The 20,152-nt window shown below is 46.1% G+C and overlaps 1 protein-coding gene and 1 long non-coding RNA gene across 6 annotated transcripts; both read right to left on the bottom strand.

Annotated features, from left to right (window-relative positions):
* Positions 1-51: 51 nt before the first annotated feature.
* LOC104599462 (uncharacterized) lies at positions 52-14,045 on the bottom strand. 2 transcript variants are annotated; one of them, XR_016075719.1, is made up of 5 exons: positions 11,860-14,045; positions 1,688-2,471; positions 1,432-1,588; positions 320-1,296; positions 52-184 (listed from the first exon to the last, which is right to left on the bottom strand). It is a non-coding gene; the product is annotated as an uncharacterized LOC104599462 (long non-coding RNA). The 2 variants fall into 2 exon arrangements; XR_016075713.1 differs by having other exon boundaries at positions 1,688-14,041.
* Positions 14,046-17,375: 3,330 nt separating this feature from the next.
* Positions 17,376-20,125, bottom strand: LOC104599458 (D-amino-acid transaminase, chloroplastic-like). Of its 4 annotated transcripts, none has more exons than XM_088886926.1 (5): positions 19,974-20,112; positions 19,291-19,364; positions 18,626-18,801; positions 17,773-18,452; positions 17,376-17,666 (listed from the first exon to the last, which is right to left on the bottom strand). In XM_088886926.1, exons 1-5 carry the CDS (start codon positions 20,026-20,028, stop codon positions 17,569-17,571), a joined length of 1,083 nt encoding a protein of 360 aa, XP_088743052.1. In that variant the 5' UTR covers positions 20,029-20,112; the 3' UTR covers positions 17,376-17,568. The 4 variants fall into 4 exon arrangements, with proteins under 4 accessions (XP_088743052.1, XP_010260308.1, XP_010260309.1 ...); XM_010262006.3 differs by lacking the exon at positions 19,974-20,112 and adding an exon at positions 19,458-19,902; XM_010262007.3 differs by lacking the exon at positions 19,291-19,364 and having other exon boundaries at positions 19,974-20,125.
* Between the last annotated feature and the right edge of the window lie 27 nt (positions 20,126-20,152).

Raw genomic sequence — 20,152 nt, 5'->3', positions numbered from 1 at the left:
TCTACAGGACAGAAAGGGTAACATAGTCAAATGGTTAACATGAGAATAGAATTTTAGGGAAAAGAGTTTCCAATACTAAAATATGTACATGTATATTGAAGGCTGCCACCAATATATCATTATGAGGCAGCAGCTAACAATGCTCTCCTCCTATACTGTTGGTACCATGTAATCATCTTCTCACCTGCACGGTGGAGAGTACATACATCATTTTAGAGAAGAAACTGTACCTTGAGTCATCATTTTAATTACAAGCCTTTAAACTGAAATCAACATAATCAGCTCCACTAGTATACATCCCTAGGCATCGTCTTCTTACCATAGTCTTAACTCTTGAGGCAATCCCAGTCATCTACCAGAGGCTACCCTGCAGGCCGAACAGTCTTCAGCACTTTAGGACCTTTCTCATATCCAAACAAAAGCTTCCCAATGAGCATCATACTGTGGTCTATGTGCATCCTGTGGGACATCATATCCAGGAACTGCTTTTGAGCTTTGAATTTCTTGGGTGAGCCTTCGGGAGCTTTCCGGAACTGGCAGAACAATATAGACATATTGTGTTTGTGCTTGTGCAAAACTAGCCCATAGGAAGGTTGATAAGTAAATATAATTACTAATTTGGTTTTCATAGCATCATGTGTCAGAAGTTCATCAAGAGAAAGGGTGCATTTGGATTGGATTGGATTCTCACTTGTTTGCCCATAGGAAGGTTGACAAAACTAGCCCATTCCCTCACTTGCCCATCACCTAAGGCTGCATTTGGATTGGATTCTCACTTGTTTTCTCTCAACTTCAAACCAAAAGACTGCAAAAATTATAACCTAATTAGTAAAATTCCTTTGAAACTATACTTTGAAAAAATAAACATAAAGATGTCAAAACTCAAGTATTACCTGTTCATTGCTTCCCTTATTAATCAAAGCATGAACTATTCAATACTTCAACAACCATAATCAATTAAAGAGAAGGAAAAACATAAGTTACTTGATTACTTTAGATTATAGTCTAAACCATATTCATCAAAGTACCAAAACTAAAGACTCACATAGCCACACTAAGTGTCAACTCAACAAAACCAAAAAGAAGAAAAAAACGCTAACTAGCATATATCAAAATCAGTCCCAAATAGTTTAAAATAACCAATTTATCCATACAACCATTACAAAAAAACTATAAAAGATAGTTCAAGGCTCCAATTAACTTCTTCAAGGCTAATGAGCTATCCTTCATGCAAATGACCAATTAACTTATTTAAGGCTCCAAACTATCCTTCATGCAAATGACCAAAGTTTAAGCCTACAAAAAAAAAAAAAAACAAAACAAAACAAAAACAACAAGAAAAGTATAAAACCACATGTTAGTCCAAATCTTGGGAAACATTAATCACAACTCATAAATATTTAAAAGAATGAAAATTATTTTCAATCTTACATATGCTAATTAGATGCACCACTTGCATGAGCACCATTTCCATCAACATTTGTGCTTGCACTTTCACTTCCACTTGGATTTGAGGATGGAGTCATCGGAGTTTCAATAGATTTACCAATAGGACACATAGAAGAAGCAGGTGTTTCATCAAAAGAAACTAAAACATGCAAAGAGAAACATAGAATACGATTAATACACTCATTTAAAAAAAATTATAAGCTTAATACCAAAAATATATATGAATATAGTTACTTACATGGAGTTTTTGGTTTAGGTGCTTCAATCCAATATTGTGCACAAACCAAAGCCTCCACTATTTCTGGAAGCAATGAACACTGATAAGGATCCAACACTCTACCACCTATACTAAATGCTGACTTTGATGCTACAATGGTTGCTTGAATTGCTAGGACATCACGAGCCATTTTTGAGAGAATTTTGAACTTAGAATGATTAATTGACCACAAATTTAGCACATTAAAATTTGGCATTTTTGGAATCAATGACTCCTCCAAGTATTGGTCCAATTCTAATTTTTTGTAATAGAACATCGATGTTGTTGTTTCATCACTTGTGCACGATTTTTGAAAGCCTTTGAGATACTTCTTCTTACTCTCTTGCATCACACCCGAAGCTGAACTTGTTATGAATGATTCAAGGGGAGTACTCTCTACATTAGGAGTGGATGAGGTATCATAATTTGCATTCACACACTTTTGCCACTTTATCTTCTCCCACATAACCATAAACTCTATGCAAATTATACCTCACAAATGCCAACTTGTATCTTGGAGTAAGAACCACTGCTACTGCCAAAGGTAAATTAACCTCATCCCAATATTTCTTGAATTTTCCCAACTGATGAAGGAAGATTTGGCCCGACCTTGCAATCACTCCGCGTGGAAAAAACGAATAGTTCGACACTTAAAACAGTGTTACCCAGGGTGCAAGCACCAAAGGGAAGAAACCAGCAGTCCGAACCCCCTTTGAGGAGTCTGAACTCCCTTCGAGGAGCTCGAACTCCCTACGAGGAGCCCGAACTCTCCCTTAGGCCCCGAGCCACACAAAGCAGTGACCCGAATTGGCCCACCTCATGGCAGTTCGGGACACTCCCCTATCCGAACTCAAGACTTCACCTCGCACACCACTCCAGCACTTCGCCTCTAGGACGCCGAACTAGACAAACCACATCGTACCTGACACCGAAGGAGTCCGTATCCAGGGGCGGCGCACCTGGCTGACTTGGGATCTGACGCTTGACAGCCGCACTTCAACGGCCACCTGCCACCGCCATCTCCAGTTACAGAGATGACTCCGACAAAAAGAGCAGTGGTGGTTCTGCCCCAGCAGAGGTGATGACACCCGAACTGGCAGAAGCACGGAAGTAATCATACCGAACTGACAGAAGCTTAGGAGTGAGTGCGCGAGGTGCTTATAAAAGGCTCTCTACCCCCCAAGAACAAGGTATGCAAACTTCGCACTATCTGGTTTTATCTTGCCTTTGAAGGATTCTAACTTGAGCTTCGGAGCCTTTACACCGGGTCCCCCCGAAGCTTCCTCATCTTCTCCGTTTCAGGTTCCCTACAATTCAGTTCAGAGGCAAGGTCGTTGACAGCTAAGACCGGCTGGATTGCGCACCATCAATTGGCGCTGTCTGTGGGAACCGATTCAAAAAGCCTCCCTCCAGACTCTCATAACCTCTTTTCTTCAAAAAACCCAACACTCATGGCTTCTTCCAGCAACGCCGGACGTGGCACGGAGACAAACACCACCGGGGAACAACTTCAAGTCCTCGTGGTGTGCGTCGGACAGTTCACAATCCCCCTTTCGGTGGATGGGATCCCCAGCTTGAATGCGCCACAAGCAGTGGCGCCCGTAAACCTTCCTGCCATGAGCATCCCCTTTCCTCCCCCTATCGAGACAACCTTTACTGAACCAAATGCCGTCCCCCTGGCAGCCAGCCAAAACCGGTTGGACGACCTGATGCAGTGTATGTGGGCAATGCAAGCCCAAATGCAACAGTTCCAACAACACCAGCTCCATCAGCACCAAGTACTGCACAACATCTCCCAGTATCACTATCAACAGTAGTTCCCCAATTGCCGTTGAACCAACCACTACTTCCACCTCGGCACCCTGCTCCGAGGCCGGTTAAGGCCTCCCCATAGGATGGACACCCCCACCAGGGAAAGGCCTCCTAGCCCCAGAACCCCCCTAACAGCCAGGCCTCGTCCCCAGGCTGAAGAGAGAGAAAAATCATCCCCGCCTCGCAGCTCGCAGGTGGGTCAGGAACCTCACCCGCAAGGTCGGCACCTCGGCGCTCCAGGCCCGAGTTCCCGCTCACGGAAAACTGATTTGGCGCCCTGGCAGCAGACTACTAGCATTTCGGGCCCATCGAGCTCGGCAACACAGAGGCCAACAACGCCAGTACCAGGCCCACTCAACAACGAAGGCGCCGGCGAAGTCGCCGAACTGCCACCCGTGTCCTGCCAGAGCTCAGAGGCAAGGAAGAGACGAGCTCGGACGAGGTAGGAGCCGCCCCGATTCTCTCAGTTCCTTCCCCCCTCGCATCAGAACTCCTGGCGGTCCCCTTGCCCAGAGATTTCAAGTTCCCACCTTTGGACAAGTATGATGGGTCCTTCGACCCCAACGACCACGTTGACGCTTTTCAGTCCCAAATGCACATCGCCAGGGCTAGTGAATCGTGCATGTGTGTGGCCTTCACCACCACCTTCAGGGGGGTAGTCCACACTTGGTACAGGAACCTGGCCCCCGGGTCGATAAAATGCTGGGCCCAGTTCGTGCAAGTCTTCACCGCACACTTTGTCACCAGCAAGTGGTGCCCCAGAACAGAGGAAAGCATCTTCGGAGTAGTCCAGAGGGAAGGAGAATCCATCTGGGCCTACATCAAGCGGTTCAATGAAGCATGCTTACAGATACCGCGGTTAGACCCCGCAGTGCAGCTCGCGGCGGCCAAGAGAGGAGTAACGCACAAAGAGTTCAAATGGCACATGGTAGCTAACCAGCCCGCAACCGTGGCCGAATTCCTCAAGCTCGCGGATAAGTTCATGAGAATAAAGGAAGAAATCAACCAACGAACCGAAAGCGGGAATGAGAAAAGAAAGAGGGAAGGCGAGCCCTCCAACCTAGTCGATAAGAAGAACCCGGCCCGAGAGCCGAAGCCGAACCAGTCGTTCCGAGCTCCCCTAGCAGTTCGGACGGATTACACGCCGTTAAACACGAGGTGGACCGAGATCTTAATGACGATCAAGGACGCCCCATACGTAAAGTGGCCACCTCGCCTAAAGGGAAATCCGAACGAGAGAAATAAGAATTTGTACTGTTGTTTCCATAGAGACCACAGTCATAGTACCGAACAGTGTAATAATCTCTGGGACGAGATAGAGGGACTCATCCGTCGCGGATACTTAAGAAATTTTGTACAACACGACAATAATAACAATAAGGCAGGTTGGCAAGGGGAGCACGGAAAGGATGCCCCCGAATCTAGCAGTAGACCAGCCGAACCGTTGCAGCGACAGCCTCCGGAAGAGAGGCCAGTTCGGGGAACCATCCATGTAATTGTGGGAGGTTTAGTGGTAGCAGGGTGTACCTCGGTAGCAGCCCGGACGTCAGTTCGCGAAGCGACCCTCGAGGAACAGAACCCCCCAAAAAGACCAAAGACTGAAGAACCGATCTTCTTCACGGAAGACGATGCGCAAGGGGTCCACTACCCCCATGGTGACGCGCTTGTCATTAAACTAAGGATCAGCGACTTCGAGGTCAGGCGCGTACTCGTAGATTCGGGTAGCTCAGCGGACATCCTCTTCAAGTTAGCATTTGACCAGTTACAGTTACAGAGGAGCGAGCTGAAGCCCGCGAACACTCCTCTGGTGGGTTTCAGCGGAGAGGAAGTCAGGCCCCTTGGAAAAATAACAGTACCTGTGGAAGTCGACACATGGCCTTGTGCGGTCAGACTCAACCATGATTTCCTGGTGGTCGCGACCCCCTCCCCATACAATGCCATAATAGGGCGGCCAATCACGCATATCCTGCGGGCAGTGGTCTCCACATACTATTTGGCAATGAAGTTCCTTACAGACTTCGGTGTGGGGGTAGCGCGGGGCGACCAGCTCGAGTCCTGCAAGTGTTATGTTGCCGCCCTGAAGGGAAAAACCAAGGTGACCGACGACCTTGAACTAGAGTGGCCTACGGAGCAAGGCGAGGAACGAGCTTCGCCCACAGAGGAAACGATCGCAGTCCCAACTTCGGCTACAGACCCAGCTCGCACACTACAGATCGGTGCTTTCGTCGAGGAACCACTACGAACCGAACTGGTGAGTTTTTTACTTCAAAATTTAGATATTTTTGCTTGGTCCGCGGCCGACATGCCCGGTATTAACCCCAGCCTGATAACTCACAAACTTAATACTAACCCTGTAGTCAGACCCGTTAGACAGAAGAAATGCAACTTAGCCCCAGAGCGCTGGAGGGCAGTCGATGAGGAGGTCGAAAAGCTCCTCGCAGCAGATTTCATAAGGGAAGTCCATTACCCGAGCTGGGTAGCCAACCCAGTGTTGGTGAAAAAGGCAAACGGTAAGTGGCGCATGTGCGTCGACTACACTGACCTGAACCGAGCTTGCCCAAAACATTGCTTCCCCCTCCCCAGAATTGACCGCCTAGTGGATGCGACCTCGGGACATGAGTTGCTAAGCTTCCTAGACGCCTACTCGGGCTACAACCAAATCAGGATGGACCAGTCTAATGAGGAAAAAACCAGCTTCATAACCGAGTTCGGCCTGTACTGCTACAAGGTCATGCCCTTCGGATTAAAAAATGTCGGGACAACCTTCCAAAGACTTGTAAATAGGCTATTTTGGCCCTTGATTGGCACGAAGATAGAATGTTATGTAGACGACATGGTCGTCAATACACAGTTTTCACAGGAATTAATACAAGACTTAGATTCTGTCTTCCAAATCCTGCGTCAATTTAGCATGAAGCTGAACCCTAACAAATGTGTCTTCGGTGTCACCTCGGGCAAGTTCCTAGGGTACATTGTCAACCGGCGCAGTATTGAGGCCAACCCGGACAAGATAAAAGCCATCCTAAATATGAGACCACCTTGGAAAGTAAAAGAAGTTCAGAGGCTAAACGGCCGCATAGCCGCTCTAAGCTGCTTCATGTCTAAATCAGCAGACCGCTGCCTACCCTTCTTCAAAGCAGTCAAAGGCAAAGGGTTCGAATGAACCCAAGGCTGCCAGCTCACGTTTGACGAGCTAAAAAGTTACCTTGCTAGTGTGCCAACCTTTGCCCGGCCCGAGGAGGGCGAGGTCTTAGAACTGTACCTCTCTGCAAGCGACAAGGTGGTCAGTTCGGAACTAATAAAAGAAGCAGATCGGGTCCAGCGATCCATCTATTATGTTAGTAAAATTTTGTAGGGAGCAGAGACAAGGTACTCGCAGATAGAAAAGCTAGCATACGCACTGGTGATAGCAGCTCGGAAACTCCGCCCGTACTTCTGGGCTCACACCGTCATCGTCTTGGCTGACAAACCTCTGAGGCAAGTTTTACTCAAGCCCGAGGTTTCCGGTTGACTGACGAAATGGGCCATCGAACTCAGCAAGTATGACCTCCAGTACAAGCCAAGAACTGCTATTAAGGCCCAAGCCTTGGCAGATTTTATCGCCGAGTGCACATTTAGCCTCGAAGCCCCCGAGCCAGTCGAGCCCGAGATCCCTAGTTTGGGCGAGCTCGGAGCTCCCAAGCCGATAGAGTCCGAACCCCGTGAAGTAGCAACCAGTGTAGCATTTCTCCTGGTTAGGCCAAACGCGAACTGGGATGAGGAGCCCTGGATCCTTCACGTACATGGCTCCTCGAACCAGCAGGGCAACGGGGCTGGAATAGTGCTACGCGGCCCGAGTGGGACGAAATTGGAATACGCACTACTCTTTGAGTTCGCGGCATCCAACAACGAGGCGGAGTACGAAGCACTGATAGCCGGGATGAACCTAGCGCACAAGGTCGGAGCAAAGCACGTAGTTATCTGCAATGATTCCCAGCTCGTGGTCAACCAAGTTACAGGCGAGTACGAAGCACGCGAGCTCACTATGATTGCAGACTTGGCAAAAGTAAAGGAGGCTCTGCTCAACTTCCAATCACACTTCATCAGGAAAATCCCGGTTAGCCAGCACGAGTCAAAACGCCACGAGAACTGTGTACATAGAGGACTTACCTCGGCCCAACATTCTCGATGGGGCAGAAGAGGTCGCTCCCGTTCTTGAAGCAGAGCTGAGCTGGATCGACCCACTCGCGAGCTTCCTGCTAGATGGAACCCTCCCTACAAACCGCAATGCAGCCAAGAGGGTGCAACAATACGTCATAATAGACGAACGGTTGTACCGACGATCCTACATGCTCCCCTACCTGCATTGCTTACGACCTGCTGAAGCCGAGCTCGTACTCCGCGACACTCATGAAGGTCTGTGCGGTGGACACCTGGGGGCAGAGCCCTCGCTCAAAAGGCACTTCAACAAGGATACTACTGGCCAATGATGAAGGCAGAAGTTGTCGAGCTCGTCAGAAAATGCGACAAGTGTCAGAAGCATGCCAATATCCACCATCAGCCTGCTATCGACCTCAAGTACCTCACCAGTCCATGGCCCTTTGCACAATGGGGCATCGACCTTCTGGGGCCACTCCCACCAGCAACAGGTGGGAGAAGCTGAACCTCTGGCAACAGTTACAGCCCGAAACATACAGAGCTTCTTTTGGAAGAACATAGTATGTCGCTTCGGGCTACCTCGGGTATTGATCTCCGACAACGGCAAACAGTTCGAGGATATCAAGTTCCAAGAAAGATGCCAAAATATGGGAATTCATCAGAACTTCACGTCGGTCACACACCCGCAGGCAAACGGTCAGACAAAAGTAATGAACAGAGCCATCCTCCGCGGACTGAAAGCATGACTAGACCGAACTAAAGAGTTGTGGGTGGACGAGCTACCAAGTGTCCTATGGGATCACCGAACCATGGAAAAAACCGCTACGGGAAATACCCCCTTTAACCTCACCTACGGCACCGAAGCGGTATTCCCAACGGAAATCGAAATACCTACACTGGGACTTGAAGCATACGACGACTAGACAAACGGAGACAAGTTACGCACCAACCTCGACCTACTGGATGAGGTAAGAGACCTCGTGCACATCCGAACAGCGGCCTACTAGCAAAAGGTAGCTCGGTACTATAATGCCAAAGTAAAGAAGAGGAGCTTCCGCGTCGGCGACCTTGTTCTCCGTAAGATCATGGTACTCGAACCCGGCGTGGGCAAACTCGGACCAAATTGGGAAGGACCCTACAGAGTAAAGAAAGCACTCGTGGGGGCATACGAGCTCGAAACCTTAGAGGGTAAGCAAGTACCCCGAGCATGGAACATCGTCAACCTAAGGCGATACTACCTATAGACCGCCAAGCAAAGTGGATAAAATCACCACCAAAACTGGCCGCGCGAGTGCGGTAGCCCGGGCAGGAAACAGATTGGACGTATGATTAATTCGACAATATGCTCAGTTCGGGAGAAAGAACAACCAACACTTAACCAAAAAAAAGTTATTCCATTTCAAAAGTAAGGTAGTACATTCAAAAAAAAAATTTACAAGCCCGGAGCTACTTCTTCATTATCAGAAGGCACTTCAACAATACTCGAAGGCCCCGCCTCGCCCTCGGAGTCTGGCTCACCATCAGCAGCATTGGCCATCTCCTGAGTTATGCGCTAATATCGAGCTTGGGGTACGCATTCCGGATCATCCACCGGCTTAGTTTAAAACCTTCCTGTATGAATCCACCATTAGATCATCAAAGCCCGACGAAGCAATGTACTCATCGACAGCCTTCTTCTTGGCATCTTCGATACCTTGAGAAAAGATCTGTCTCCTCTCCCTGATGTCCTCCTGAAGGTACTCAACCTGATGCTGGAGATCCAGCCTCAAGTCCACCATGTGCTTCACCACCACTCCCATGGCCTCGGCATCTCTCAGAGACCTCGCCTGCCTGGTCCGTGAAAAACGAGCAGCCTCCTCGGCAGCACGAGCAGCCGCTTCAGCAGCTCGCGAAGTCGTCTCAGCAGCGCGAAGAGCTTCTTCGGAAGCTCGCGCCTACCTCAAGTTCCTCTCCACTTGAGCCGCCAAGGCGTGAATAGAAGAATTCACCTACCAAAAAGAACCGAGTGATCAAAAAAACCAACAAAACGAAAGCCAAAGAGCTCTAAAAAAGGGAGAACACTTACCACCATGGCATGGGTAACGACATGACAGGCACTTGATGTAGAGGGAGATCAGTCCACGCCGCGACCTCCTCGAGGAAAATGACCTCCTTACTCTTTTGAAGAGCATGGGTCGGCGACAGCACACTCCTGAAATCCCCCGGGTCCCCCGAGCCTGAGGGCCCAGCTCGCGTATGAGCAGAACCGGAGTTAGCAGGAGCACCGGAGTATATAGGAGCCCCTGTGTAAGTAGTCTCAGCATAAGGGACCCCTGTCGGCTCCTGCATTGGAGGAACCATCCGGGGCTCCCTAGGCAGATCTTCTGACGGATAGTTCAGCACCTCGGGCTCCGCATCCCGGGGCATCTCGGCGCGAGTTCGCTTGGCAACCCGCTTTCTCCTCTTCATGCCTTGGAACAAGTGCCCACCACGGGTCCCTCGAGAGTCCATCACACCTGCGAAAAGAAGTTCGCCATCAGTAAAAAGCAAAAAAGACAGCAAGACAGAATCTCTAAATGAAGAACCTACCTGAGCTCAGGCTGGCCGCAATGAGCTTGGCCTCCGTCAGATACTGTTGACACTTCATCCCAAGCCACGCCCATTGCCGGAGGCCCTTCGCCGTCTCTTTGTCAAGCGTGACCCCGGAGTCAGGAGCGGCCATCCCCCACCCGGTCTGAAACGGCCACCCCAGCACACTTCGCACCCCTAAATAATCTCGCTTCCATGCTGGGACTTTGTTGGGGAGTTCATGTAAAAGCTTAAAGCCCGGGCGAGGAGACAGGTAATATGCCCGCCTACGCCCGGGGAGGGGACCCACTTGCTTCTTAAGCATCAAGATTGAAGAAAAAATCTCCAAGTCCAAAGGAAAGCTCTTTTTGCAAAATAAGGAGATTGTCCCCACCAAATTTCGAATGGAGTTCGGGTGAACCTGGCCGACCGTCACGCCGAAGTGGTTCAAGACTTCGACAAGGAGGGGATGGAAAGGCAATCGCAACCCCGTGGCGAGCTGCTCCCAGAATATCACGATCTCATCAGGACCGTGTTCCCAAGGAAAGCTACTCGAAGGTATGAAATAAGCGTACTCCCCGGGCAAGTTATAGTAGGTAATGAGGGATTGGAGCCCCTCGGGCGTCATGGTCGAAGGGCCAAACTTGTCTAACATTCGACCCCGATGAGAGGTAGACGCCAAACTACCCGAAGCGCCTCGGCCTACGAGCTCGAACTCTTCCTCGAGCTCTACCTCTGGCTCGCTAGGGCTATCAGACCCGCTGGAAGGACTATCTGAGCTATCCAAGATAGACATCGGGGAGTAAGATGGATTCCAGGAAAGTACTTACCCGGAAAAGGCTGTAGACCACAAGAGCTCGGACGAGCAAAAGACCTTGAACGTGAACTGAAAAAACCTGGACGTGAACTGGAAAAACCTGGATGCGAGGTGAAACTCGAACGCGAGCTCGAGAGTAATACAGAAGTGACAACGACTGGGGTCCCCCCCGCTATTTATACTCACAGTGATCGAAAAGCGACGGCTTACATCAAAGCCAATCCGACGGCCCACAGCCGCACTGACCACACGTCCCCTGAGACCGAGACGTGATTGGCGCACGTCTTTCTGAAATTGACAGAGCACCGGCACACGTCTTCCTGAAACTGACAGAGCACCGGCGCACGTCTTTTCAAAACTAACGGAACGCCAGCGCACGTCTCCTCACAATAAAAGCGGTAGCGGCACGTTTTTTCAAATTTGAAAAGACGCCTGCTATCGCACCTCCCAAGTGGCGCGCTTTTTTGAAATTTTGAAATAAAGCACGCGTTGTCGCATCTATCAGCGTTTAGGCAGGTTGGTACGTTTCCCGCCTTTTGAGCGCTCGAAGAAACCCAAGGAACCCTGACAACGCACCTCGCGCCATCCGAACCAAGATTCAAAGTATAGAGCAAATCCACTTGACACCTTGCGAACTCCCCGCACCAGGGCAAGACCCTTAGTGCGAGGAGTGGGGGCAATTGATGAAGGAAGATTTGGCCCGACCTCGCAATCACTCCACGTGGCAAAAACAAATAGCTCGGCACTTAAAACAGCGTACCCAGGGCGCAAGCACCAAAGGGAAGAAACCAGTAGTCCGAACTCCCTTCGAGGAGCCCAAACTCCCTACGAGGAGCCCGACCTCCCTACTAAGAGCTCGAACTCCCTACGAGGAGCCCGAACTCTCCCTTAGGCCCCGAGCCACACAAAGCAGTGACCCGAACTGGCCCGCCTCATGGCAGTTCGGGACACCCCCTATCCGAACTCAAGAGTTCACCTCGCACACCACTCCAGCACTTCACCTCCAGAACGCCGAACTAGACAAACCACACCGTACCTGACACCGAAGGAGTCCGTATCCAGGGGCGGCGCACCTGACTGACTTGGGATTTGACGCTTGACAACCGCACTTCAACGGCCACCTGCCACCGCCACCTGCCACCGCCATCTCCAGTTACAGAGACGGCTCCGACAAAATAAGTAGTGGCGGTTCTGCCCCAGCAAAGGTGATGACACCCGAACTGGCAGAAGCACGAAAGTAATCATGCCGACCTAGCAGAAGCTTAGGAGTGAGTGCGCGAGGTGGTTATAAAAGGCTCTCTACCCCCCAAGAACAAGGTATGCAAACTTCGAGCTATTTGGTTTTATCTTGCTTTTGAAGGATTCTAACTTGAGCTTCGGAGCCTTTACACCGGGTTCCCCCCGGAGCTTCCTCATCTTCTCTGTTTTAGGTTCCCTGCAATTCAGTTCAGAGGCAAGGTCGTTGACAGCTAAGATCGGCCAGATTGCGCACCATCACCAACCATTGCTTGAATATAATCATACTTGCTCAAAAGCCATTCATCAATCTGCACACGAATCTCACAAATATCGGGAGAAAAACAAGTTGGATGTTGGATATGTAGTCCCTGAAAATGCATTAGTTGCCTCATAAAAATATTCCAAACATTTACAAACAACTTGACCAATATCCCACTCCTCAAAAGATGGATTAAGATTATATTCTTTATCAATTTGTTTCAATCAAGCAAATGTAGCCCTATACTTAAGTGCTGTTTTGAGTATATCATAGGATGTATCCATCTTGTGGGGCAATCTAAAACCAACTCCTTTTTACTACGAATCTTTAATTGACGTTTTGCCATTTCAAATTTCAGATTTCTTTGGCTTGAAACTTGTAAATATTTGACTGATTCTCTAATTTTTCCCATCAATTGCCTAACAACATCCAACCCATCTTGCATAATGAGGTTCAAAACATGTGCTATGCAACGCACATGAAACAATTCCCTTGACAAAAGAAGTTTACCCTACCCAGAAAGCCACTCCTTCATGTTTCTAATTACAACATCATTCACAGAAGCATTATCAACAATAAAAGTCATCACTTTACTATCAAGGTTCCAATGCAAAATAAGATCTTTGATGACTCTAGTAAGGTTTATAGCATCATGCTTCTCTCTAATAGCTCGAAAAACTATAATCTTCTTTCTCAATTGCCACTTATCATCAATGTAATGTATAGTTAAACAACAATATCCAATATTTTGCCATGATATCCATATATCAGTAGTGAGACTAACCTGGGAATCAAGCCTATCAAGAATGCAATAAAACTTCTCTTTCTCATCCTCATAGGTTTTCATGCAATCATTCTTAATTGTGTTACGTGAAACCATTTTAAACATGGGATTAAGACCAATAACCCAAATCTCAAGAACTCGTGCTTTGCCATGCTAAATGGTTGGTTATGTTTGATTAGATATCTTGTAAAATCATATCTACTCTTTATGGGATCATATCCCCATCCCTCTAATTTGTGGGTTGACTCACTTACATTTGTAGAAATTGTCAACATTTGTTGTCCAATTTCTCTTTGTCCTTTTGGTAATCTTAGTGGACATCTTGAGACACAATTAGCTAGATGAGTGGTCCCACTAGTGCTTGTTGCATTAACATCTTGTTTACAATAATTGCAAACAACTATTTCCTCATTTTTTGCATTAAGAATTATGTGAAAATGGTTCCATACTTCAGATGTTCTTTTTCTTTTTCTAGGGACCAATGGAGGCAATGCAGCACTAGGACTATTCACATTTTCACCATTTTCACTATTGGCATTAGGTCCAGTGCTAGATTGAGAAGGATTAACTGATCCAGACATTTAATATTTTCTTCAAAACTAAAAGTGGAACCTAAATAAAAATTACACAAAATAAAGTTTAAAAAAATATCAGAAGTTTAAAACTAGCAAGGTAAATGGATAATCATAAAATAAAATTACTAAAAATGAGAAGCAATAAATATTCACAATATCATTTAGGAATTAGGACAAAAAAATTTGCAACATAATCACTATCTACATGAATAAACCAATTCCTAAATTTATAATCTATTCTATTTATTCTATCTCATTTAAGCTGAAAAATCTAGCTCATAAGTCATAACTAGAAACCAATAAACCAATAAATTATTATCTAAAAACATTGTTAGAATTCGAAAATCTGTAATCTATTCTATCTCATTAGAATAGGAAAATGAATAAACCAATTCCTAAATCTGTAATCTATTCTATCTTATTTAATCTGAAAATTTTAGCTCAAAACCAAAAACCAAAAAAACAATAAATCATTATCTAAACCACTATCAGAAATTTGTGATTTGAAAATTTTAGCATAGGAAAAGAGCTGAAAAATCTAAATCACTATCTCATTAGAAAAAGAGTTGAACAGTCTAAAAAATTTAGCATAGGAACCAATCTGTAAGACTGTAATCAAATTACCTTGAGAAAAGAGGCAGGGGACGGCGGTAGGCGGTTCCCGGCGGTGGGCAAGTGTGAGTATGTAATGGCATGGGTTCCTGGTGGCAGTCGTGGGTTGCAGCACAAGGCTGATGATGCTGAACGGTTGAAGTGTAAGGTTTGCTTGAGCTTGAGTAGTGGCGAATGGACCAAGGAGACAACGTTGAGCTTGAGCTATGGCCGGTGACCGGTGCTCGACTGCTATCACTGACGCTACTGTTGATGATGGTGGTTGCTCGGGCAACGAGTCATTGTCTCACTGAGATTCTAAGAGAAGAGAGATAAAGGTAAGGGGAAAGATGAGATGAGCGACGACGACGTTCGCCGAAAGGATGGTGGTTGCTCAGACGATGAGGGGCAGTGACTGGTGATGAACCAATGATGGTTGCTCGGCTGGCATTTGGCGACAATGAAGAGAATGATGGAGGGTTAGGGTTTTGAGAGGTAACTGGTAAGGAGGTTTGAACTCAATAAACTGAAAGAGCTCGATTTTGAGATTTTTGAACTCATTAGTTATTTTTCATTTTCTTTTTTAACCTTTATATATATATATATATATATAAAAGGTTCAACCGGTTCAATCGGTTAGGTAAAAACAAAACCCGAGTCCTATCTTTCTCATTCGTTTGAACTCTCTTTCCCCGGTTTCATTTTCCACCCAAGCCCTAGCTCAATCAAGAGGCCACCCTCACCGGCGGTAATTTTAACGAGTCCGACGGTGTGGAATCAACCAGCGGTAGCATCCATTCTCCTCGTTTTCCTTCCTGACCTATTATTCTTCTCCAATATGATATTCTTCCTTTCTACATACCACCGGTGGCAATTTCTCTATTTTACCGAGATTCGACAGCGTGGAATAAACCGGTGACAAGTCTAAACCGGAAGTTGGGTTGGGGCCTCCACGCCGATTTACCATCAGCTATCCGATATCACGAGCTCTGACCCAATTGCATCTCTATGCCATGTCTTCGCAGCAGAACGAGTTCAGCCTTCTAATGACTCTCGCCTTTGCGTTTGTTAGCTGGCCATACAATGATAGGGTCCTTGAGAATGGTGGGTCGGAACCCGATCGTGAATGAAGTAAGAGAGATGCCAATCGTCGGAGGCACGAGGGTTTTCCGATTTGCACGTGGGTATTGCTTGGCAAAGAAACACTCCATGGTGGGATTTGATGTAGTAATCGGATATAATGGAGTTCTTATTTTTGTATTTCACATTTTATTTGGATCCCCCGGCCTTGTGTGAGATTTTCTATTATGAATAAATGAAGAGTTTACTTTTATCACCCATGGAGTAATTTAGATGGGTTCTCTCTCTCTCTCTCTCTGAATCGGGAAACAACAATATAGTTCTATTGCCTTCCCTGTGTAAGTTAAAATTTCGAAGTCTATGACCATGTCAACATTTCCAACTGTGTTAAGATGTTCTTGCAATTCTAGTTCAAAGTTCCAACATGCAGAATGCACTCGGACAAGAGTGGAAGTCTTGTGAGTTGTGAAGATGCCATAATCAAATGTCCCACATCTTGGGAAGAATAAGGTCTGGTTTATGAATCTTCATGTTGTCGTAGATTGATCAAAAGCTTGAAATGTTCAATCTGTCTAGCAAAACAAGTATTCCCATCCAATGATAGCTTGTTCTCTCCGTTTTTTATCAAACCTTTTATCTTGGTGTCAAGGAAATAGAGTTGAGATAAAACTGGTTAGATTTTCAATGTTAGAACTTAAAACAATTAAGACCCCCAACTCAACTGCCACTTTACTCCTATCGCCTGTTGATTCCATGTTGTCGGAGTTCAGTGAAACAAAGAAATCGTCGCTGGTGGTCTATTGAAAGGAAGAATATCAGATTGGAGAGGAATAACAAGTTTAGAAGGAAAATGAGGAGAATGGATGCTTACCGTCTGTTGATTCTTGTTGCCGACTGACTCCACGCCATCGGACTTGCTGAAATTGCCACTGGTGATAGTGGCCTCTTACTCTTGAGCTAGGGCTCGGGTGAAAATAAAACTAAGAAAAGAGAGTTCAAACGAATGAGGGAAAAAGATAAGGCTCGGGTTTTATTTTTACCTAACCAGTTGAACCAGGCTGACAACGATTAACAGACTTGTTAGGTTAACGGAATAGCAAGCCCCGAAGGGTCCCACTGAATCCGGGGACTCCCATTTTCTCGACTCTCGTATATGTTGGGCCCAACGATGGCAAAGCGGGGAAGGTTTCAGACTTCAGCGCAAATGGTAAGCAAAGAAATTGATGGAAGATTTCACAGATGGTGTGGGTGAAGCCTTCGCCTTTCCCAAATCCCAAATCCCAAATCCCAATTCTTGCCATTCAGGAAGAATTCGATCTACGAATTCGACCTTTAAAAGCCCTCATTGTTCATCTACAAGGTCCTCCCCAATTGTTACCGGTCAAGAATGATCCGAGATAGGAGGCAGCTGCGGAAGAATAGTCTATTTTCTCACTTACATTTCATCGCCGTAGAGGGAGTAGTGGTGGCGAATTTTATTGCCATAAAGGGAAGACCGGTGGAGATGGTGGTGCAGCGAAAAAACATATCAGCACACTTGGTTGTAGGTACGGTAGGGGTGGTATCGGAAAACTGAGTTGTATTTCTTATAAATTGATCTCTATTTACATGGGTGAATGTAAGAGAGTAAATGCCGACAAGATATGGGGGTTTACCCTTGGCATATTACCAGCCATGATTCAATTAATCCTTCCATAGACGCCTAATTCCAATTGCATATTAGGCTAAAAAGAGATGTCTTTTAAACTGAATATCTTTATTCTTTCCTTGTATGCTAGATTGTATTTTTTAGATCTTCTATTCTACATTTTTATCCGACTCAGATCACATGTAAAGACGTATTTCAATTTCTACTTGTAATTACAAAAACAAAGACACAGATATATATTATATTCCAGTTTGTTTCACCCTACCTTCTCACACCATACACAAACATAGTCTCTGGATCAAGTCCGGAGTTAATTCTGTTCAGTGGGTACAGAAGAAATGGTGATTTACATTTTCCTTTTTAACTTGCAGTTGCTACACGTAAGCAATTCGTAGCCTTTGCGTTTCAGGGCCTGCTATCATATCCTCCCAAAGCATATCTGAAAGCGCAAGGGTCAATTTGCCAACCTTTCCTGCAAAATCAAAACCCGAAATTGTATCAGAACAAGAGATATTGTCTCGGAGCTCAAGCAGCTCAAGAAGCCAAAAGCTTTGGGGGGATGGTCGCTGGTTGCTTACCATCTCCTATGGGTTTCTCATCCCACATGATGATAGGTAATATGGGAAGCCCACTTCCTACAAACATCATCTCGGCTGCGTTTCTGGCTTCTTCCACTGGTATATCTGCAGTGTTGACACTCTTCAGAAGGCCCTGCTCAACCAATTTTGGTGCCAGGGCCATTAGCCTTTTTGCAGTGCACCCAGCCAGGACCTTGTCGAATGAGGGCAGCAGAAGCTCCTTCTTCTGAGTTATGAGAGCCACGTTCATGTTTGGTCCCTCTGCAACACAACCTTCATCATCGACCCAGATGGAAGCAAATGCTCCCTTCTCCTCGGCTTCCATTTTGGCAAGGACGTTGGGCAGATAATTCACATTCTTCATTGTGGCAAATAGCGGGGACTTCATGGGTATGGTGGATGTTATCACCTTCACGCCTTCTTTCTGTGGCTGTGGGGATCCCTCGCCCTCGATGACTACTGCATAGAAACCAGGTGTTGAGCAACCTGCAGATGACAGCAGAAAATCCCCTGGTCCTGCACTCAACCAATATTTCAACGAGCCGTTTCTGCACTGTGACACGGCCGTCAATTGCAGAAGAATGCTTCTTAGAGTTGATCTAGGGAAGGGGGGTGGAATTTTTGCTTTTGATGCTGATCTCAACAATCGGTCCAGATGATGGTCCAAGTCATATATGTAACTAGAGAGAGAGAGAGAACAAGAAAGAAATTCAACAAGTGAAACAGCTAGTAAACTTCTGGGCAACTTGAAACAATTAGTAAGTTTGATTATTTTGGATTTAAATCGAAGCACAAGTTTGTAGTTGTGGGCTGTAAGCTATAGTTTAAGCATAATCAACTATGTTGGACTTACCCATCAAAAATTCGAGCTGTGTCGAATACACCATGCCCTCTGTGAACCATGTGATCATCGATTGGAATAACCATCAAAGCTGGATCAAGAGTAATTCCACCAAAAATGCTAGAATACATTGCTCGATATGGTTGCTTCTTCCCTGAATTCCATTTTTCTTGCAGTTTCTCGAGGACCTGACAATTGAATTCAAGAAGAGAACCGGTGTTAGCCTAACCAACGGCAGAGCAAGACTAAATACTCACCCAGTACTGTTCGAAGAGCAATTACACCTAGGGATCCAACCATTCCAAAACTTCAACAGATTGGATGATCTCTTCATCCCTTCATTATTTCAGAGAACCAGTTGAAAACATATGAATAGAAAAGGTTAATATCTGGTAAGTTAGGATCAATGAATTAGTTTGACCAACCTCGGCTTCAAGCACCTGCTGCTACAGTATGGTATTTCTCTGTTACGCAATTAGAACCTCACCTTCTGAGTACTGATAATCATGGTGGTTCATTAGTTATTAAGGATTACTTGTCCTACGATCTAGCACCTCAGCTCTATGTTGGATATGGGATTGTGTAGCCCATATCAAGCCTATGGCTTAGTCGTGCAACAGCAGTGGAGGTTAGGGCTCACCATGGCCCTAGAATGAAATAAAGAGAACCGGAGGTACCTCTGTCGACGAGGAGAAAACGGGCACTCGAAGACGGCTGCTATTTCCGTCACTCTCGGATCCATTGGTCTCATCTAAAGCAACAAGGAACAAAAAGAGTTTAAGACACCATCCTACTCTTGATGGATTGAATCACAGAATAGCGGGAAAAAAAAGCCAGAATTTGCCTGTTTTATTCTGAACAGAAGAGATTTCCATGGTGGGAAATGATGAAACTTGAAAGCTTAGAGGAACGGGAAATGCTTTTTCAGAAACCCCACAAGAGAAGATGCTGTTAGTTCGAAGAGGGAAGGAATGAAGAAAACAAATGGAAGTGAGATGGACGAAAAAATGTGATCACAGTTTCGCTTCAAGTTGGAATCAATGGTCTTGTTCTTTGTTACTTATAAAACAGTCAGATGCTGGTGTAGTTGCACGAAAATGAATAGAGGCTGGCTCGGGGATTCGGATAAGGACACGTCCAGACCGACAATATTACGATTTTCTCTGGCAAACTTTTTCCTTAGTTTCTTTTGATAGGAAAATCAAAAGCGGGTTTGCTTTCAATGTTCCATACTTCCATTCAGAATGCAAGTACTCTGGATTGACCAAACTCACACACTGATTTATTCTCCATTAACTAATGCTGCAAAGACAGTTAATAGAATTTGGCACTTGGGATTGGCCACACCAAGCTCACTCACCGATTTTCTTTCCATTGACCAATTCTGCTCGCCAAGATTGATGTCTTTGCCGCATCTGCAACAAGTCTGGTAAATTCTCCTGTTGCTTATTGGCAAAGTGGATACCACGGTAAATCAGGTTTTCTTTTGTGTTACAGAGTTGCAGTCCTGTCAATCGGCTCGCAATGTGCCAATATAAT

The sequence above is a fragment of the Nelumbo nucifera genome, chromosome 1 (assembly GCF_055504915.1).
Source record: "Nelumbo nucifera cultivar China Antique chromosome 1, China Antique-T2T, whole genome shotgun sequence".
In the NCBI taxonomy this organism is placed as follows: domain Eukaryota; kingdom Viridiplantae; phylum Streptophyta; class Magnoliopsida; order Proteales; family Nelumbonaceae; genus Nelumbo; species Nelumbo nucifera.
This window is presented reverse-complemented; position numbering and strand designations above follow the sequence as displayed.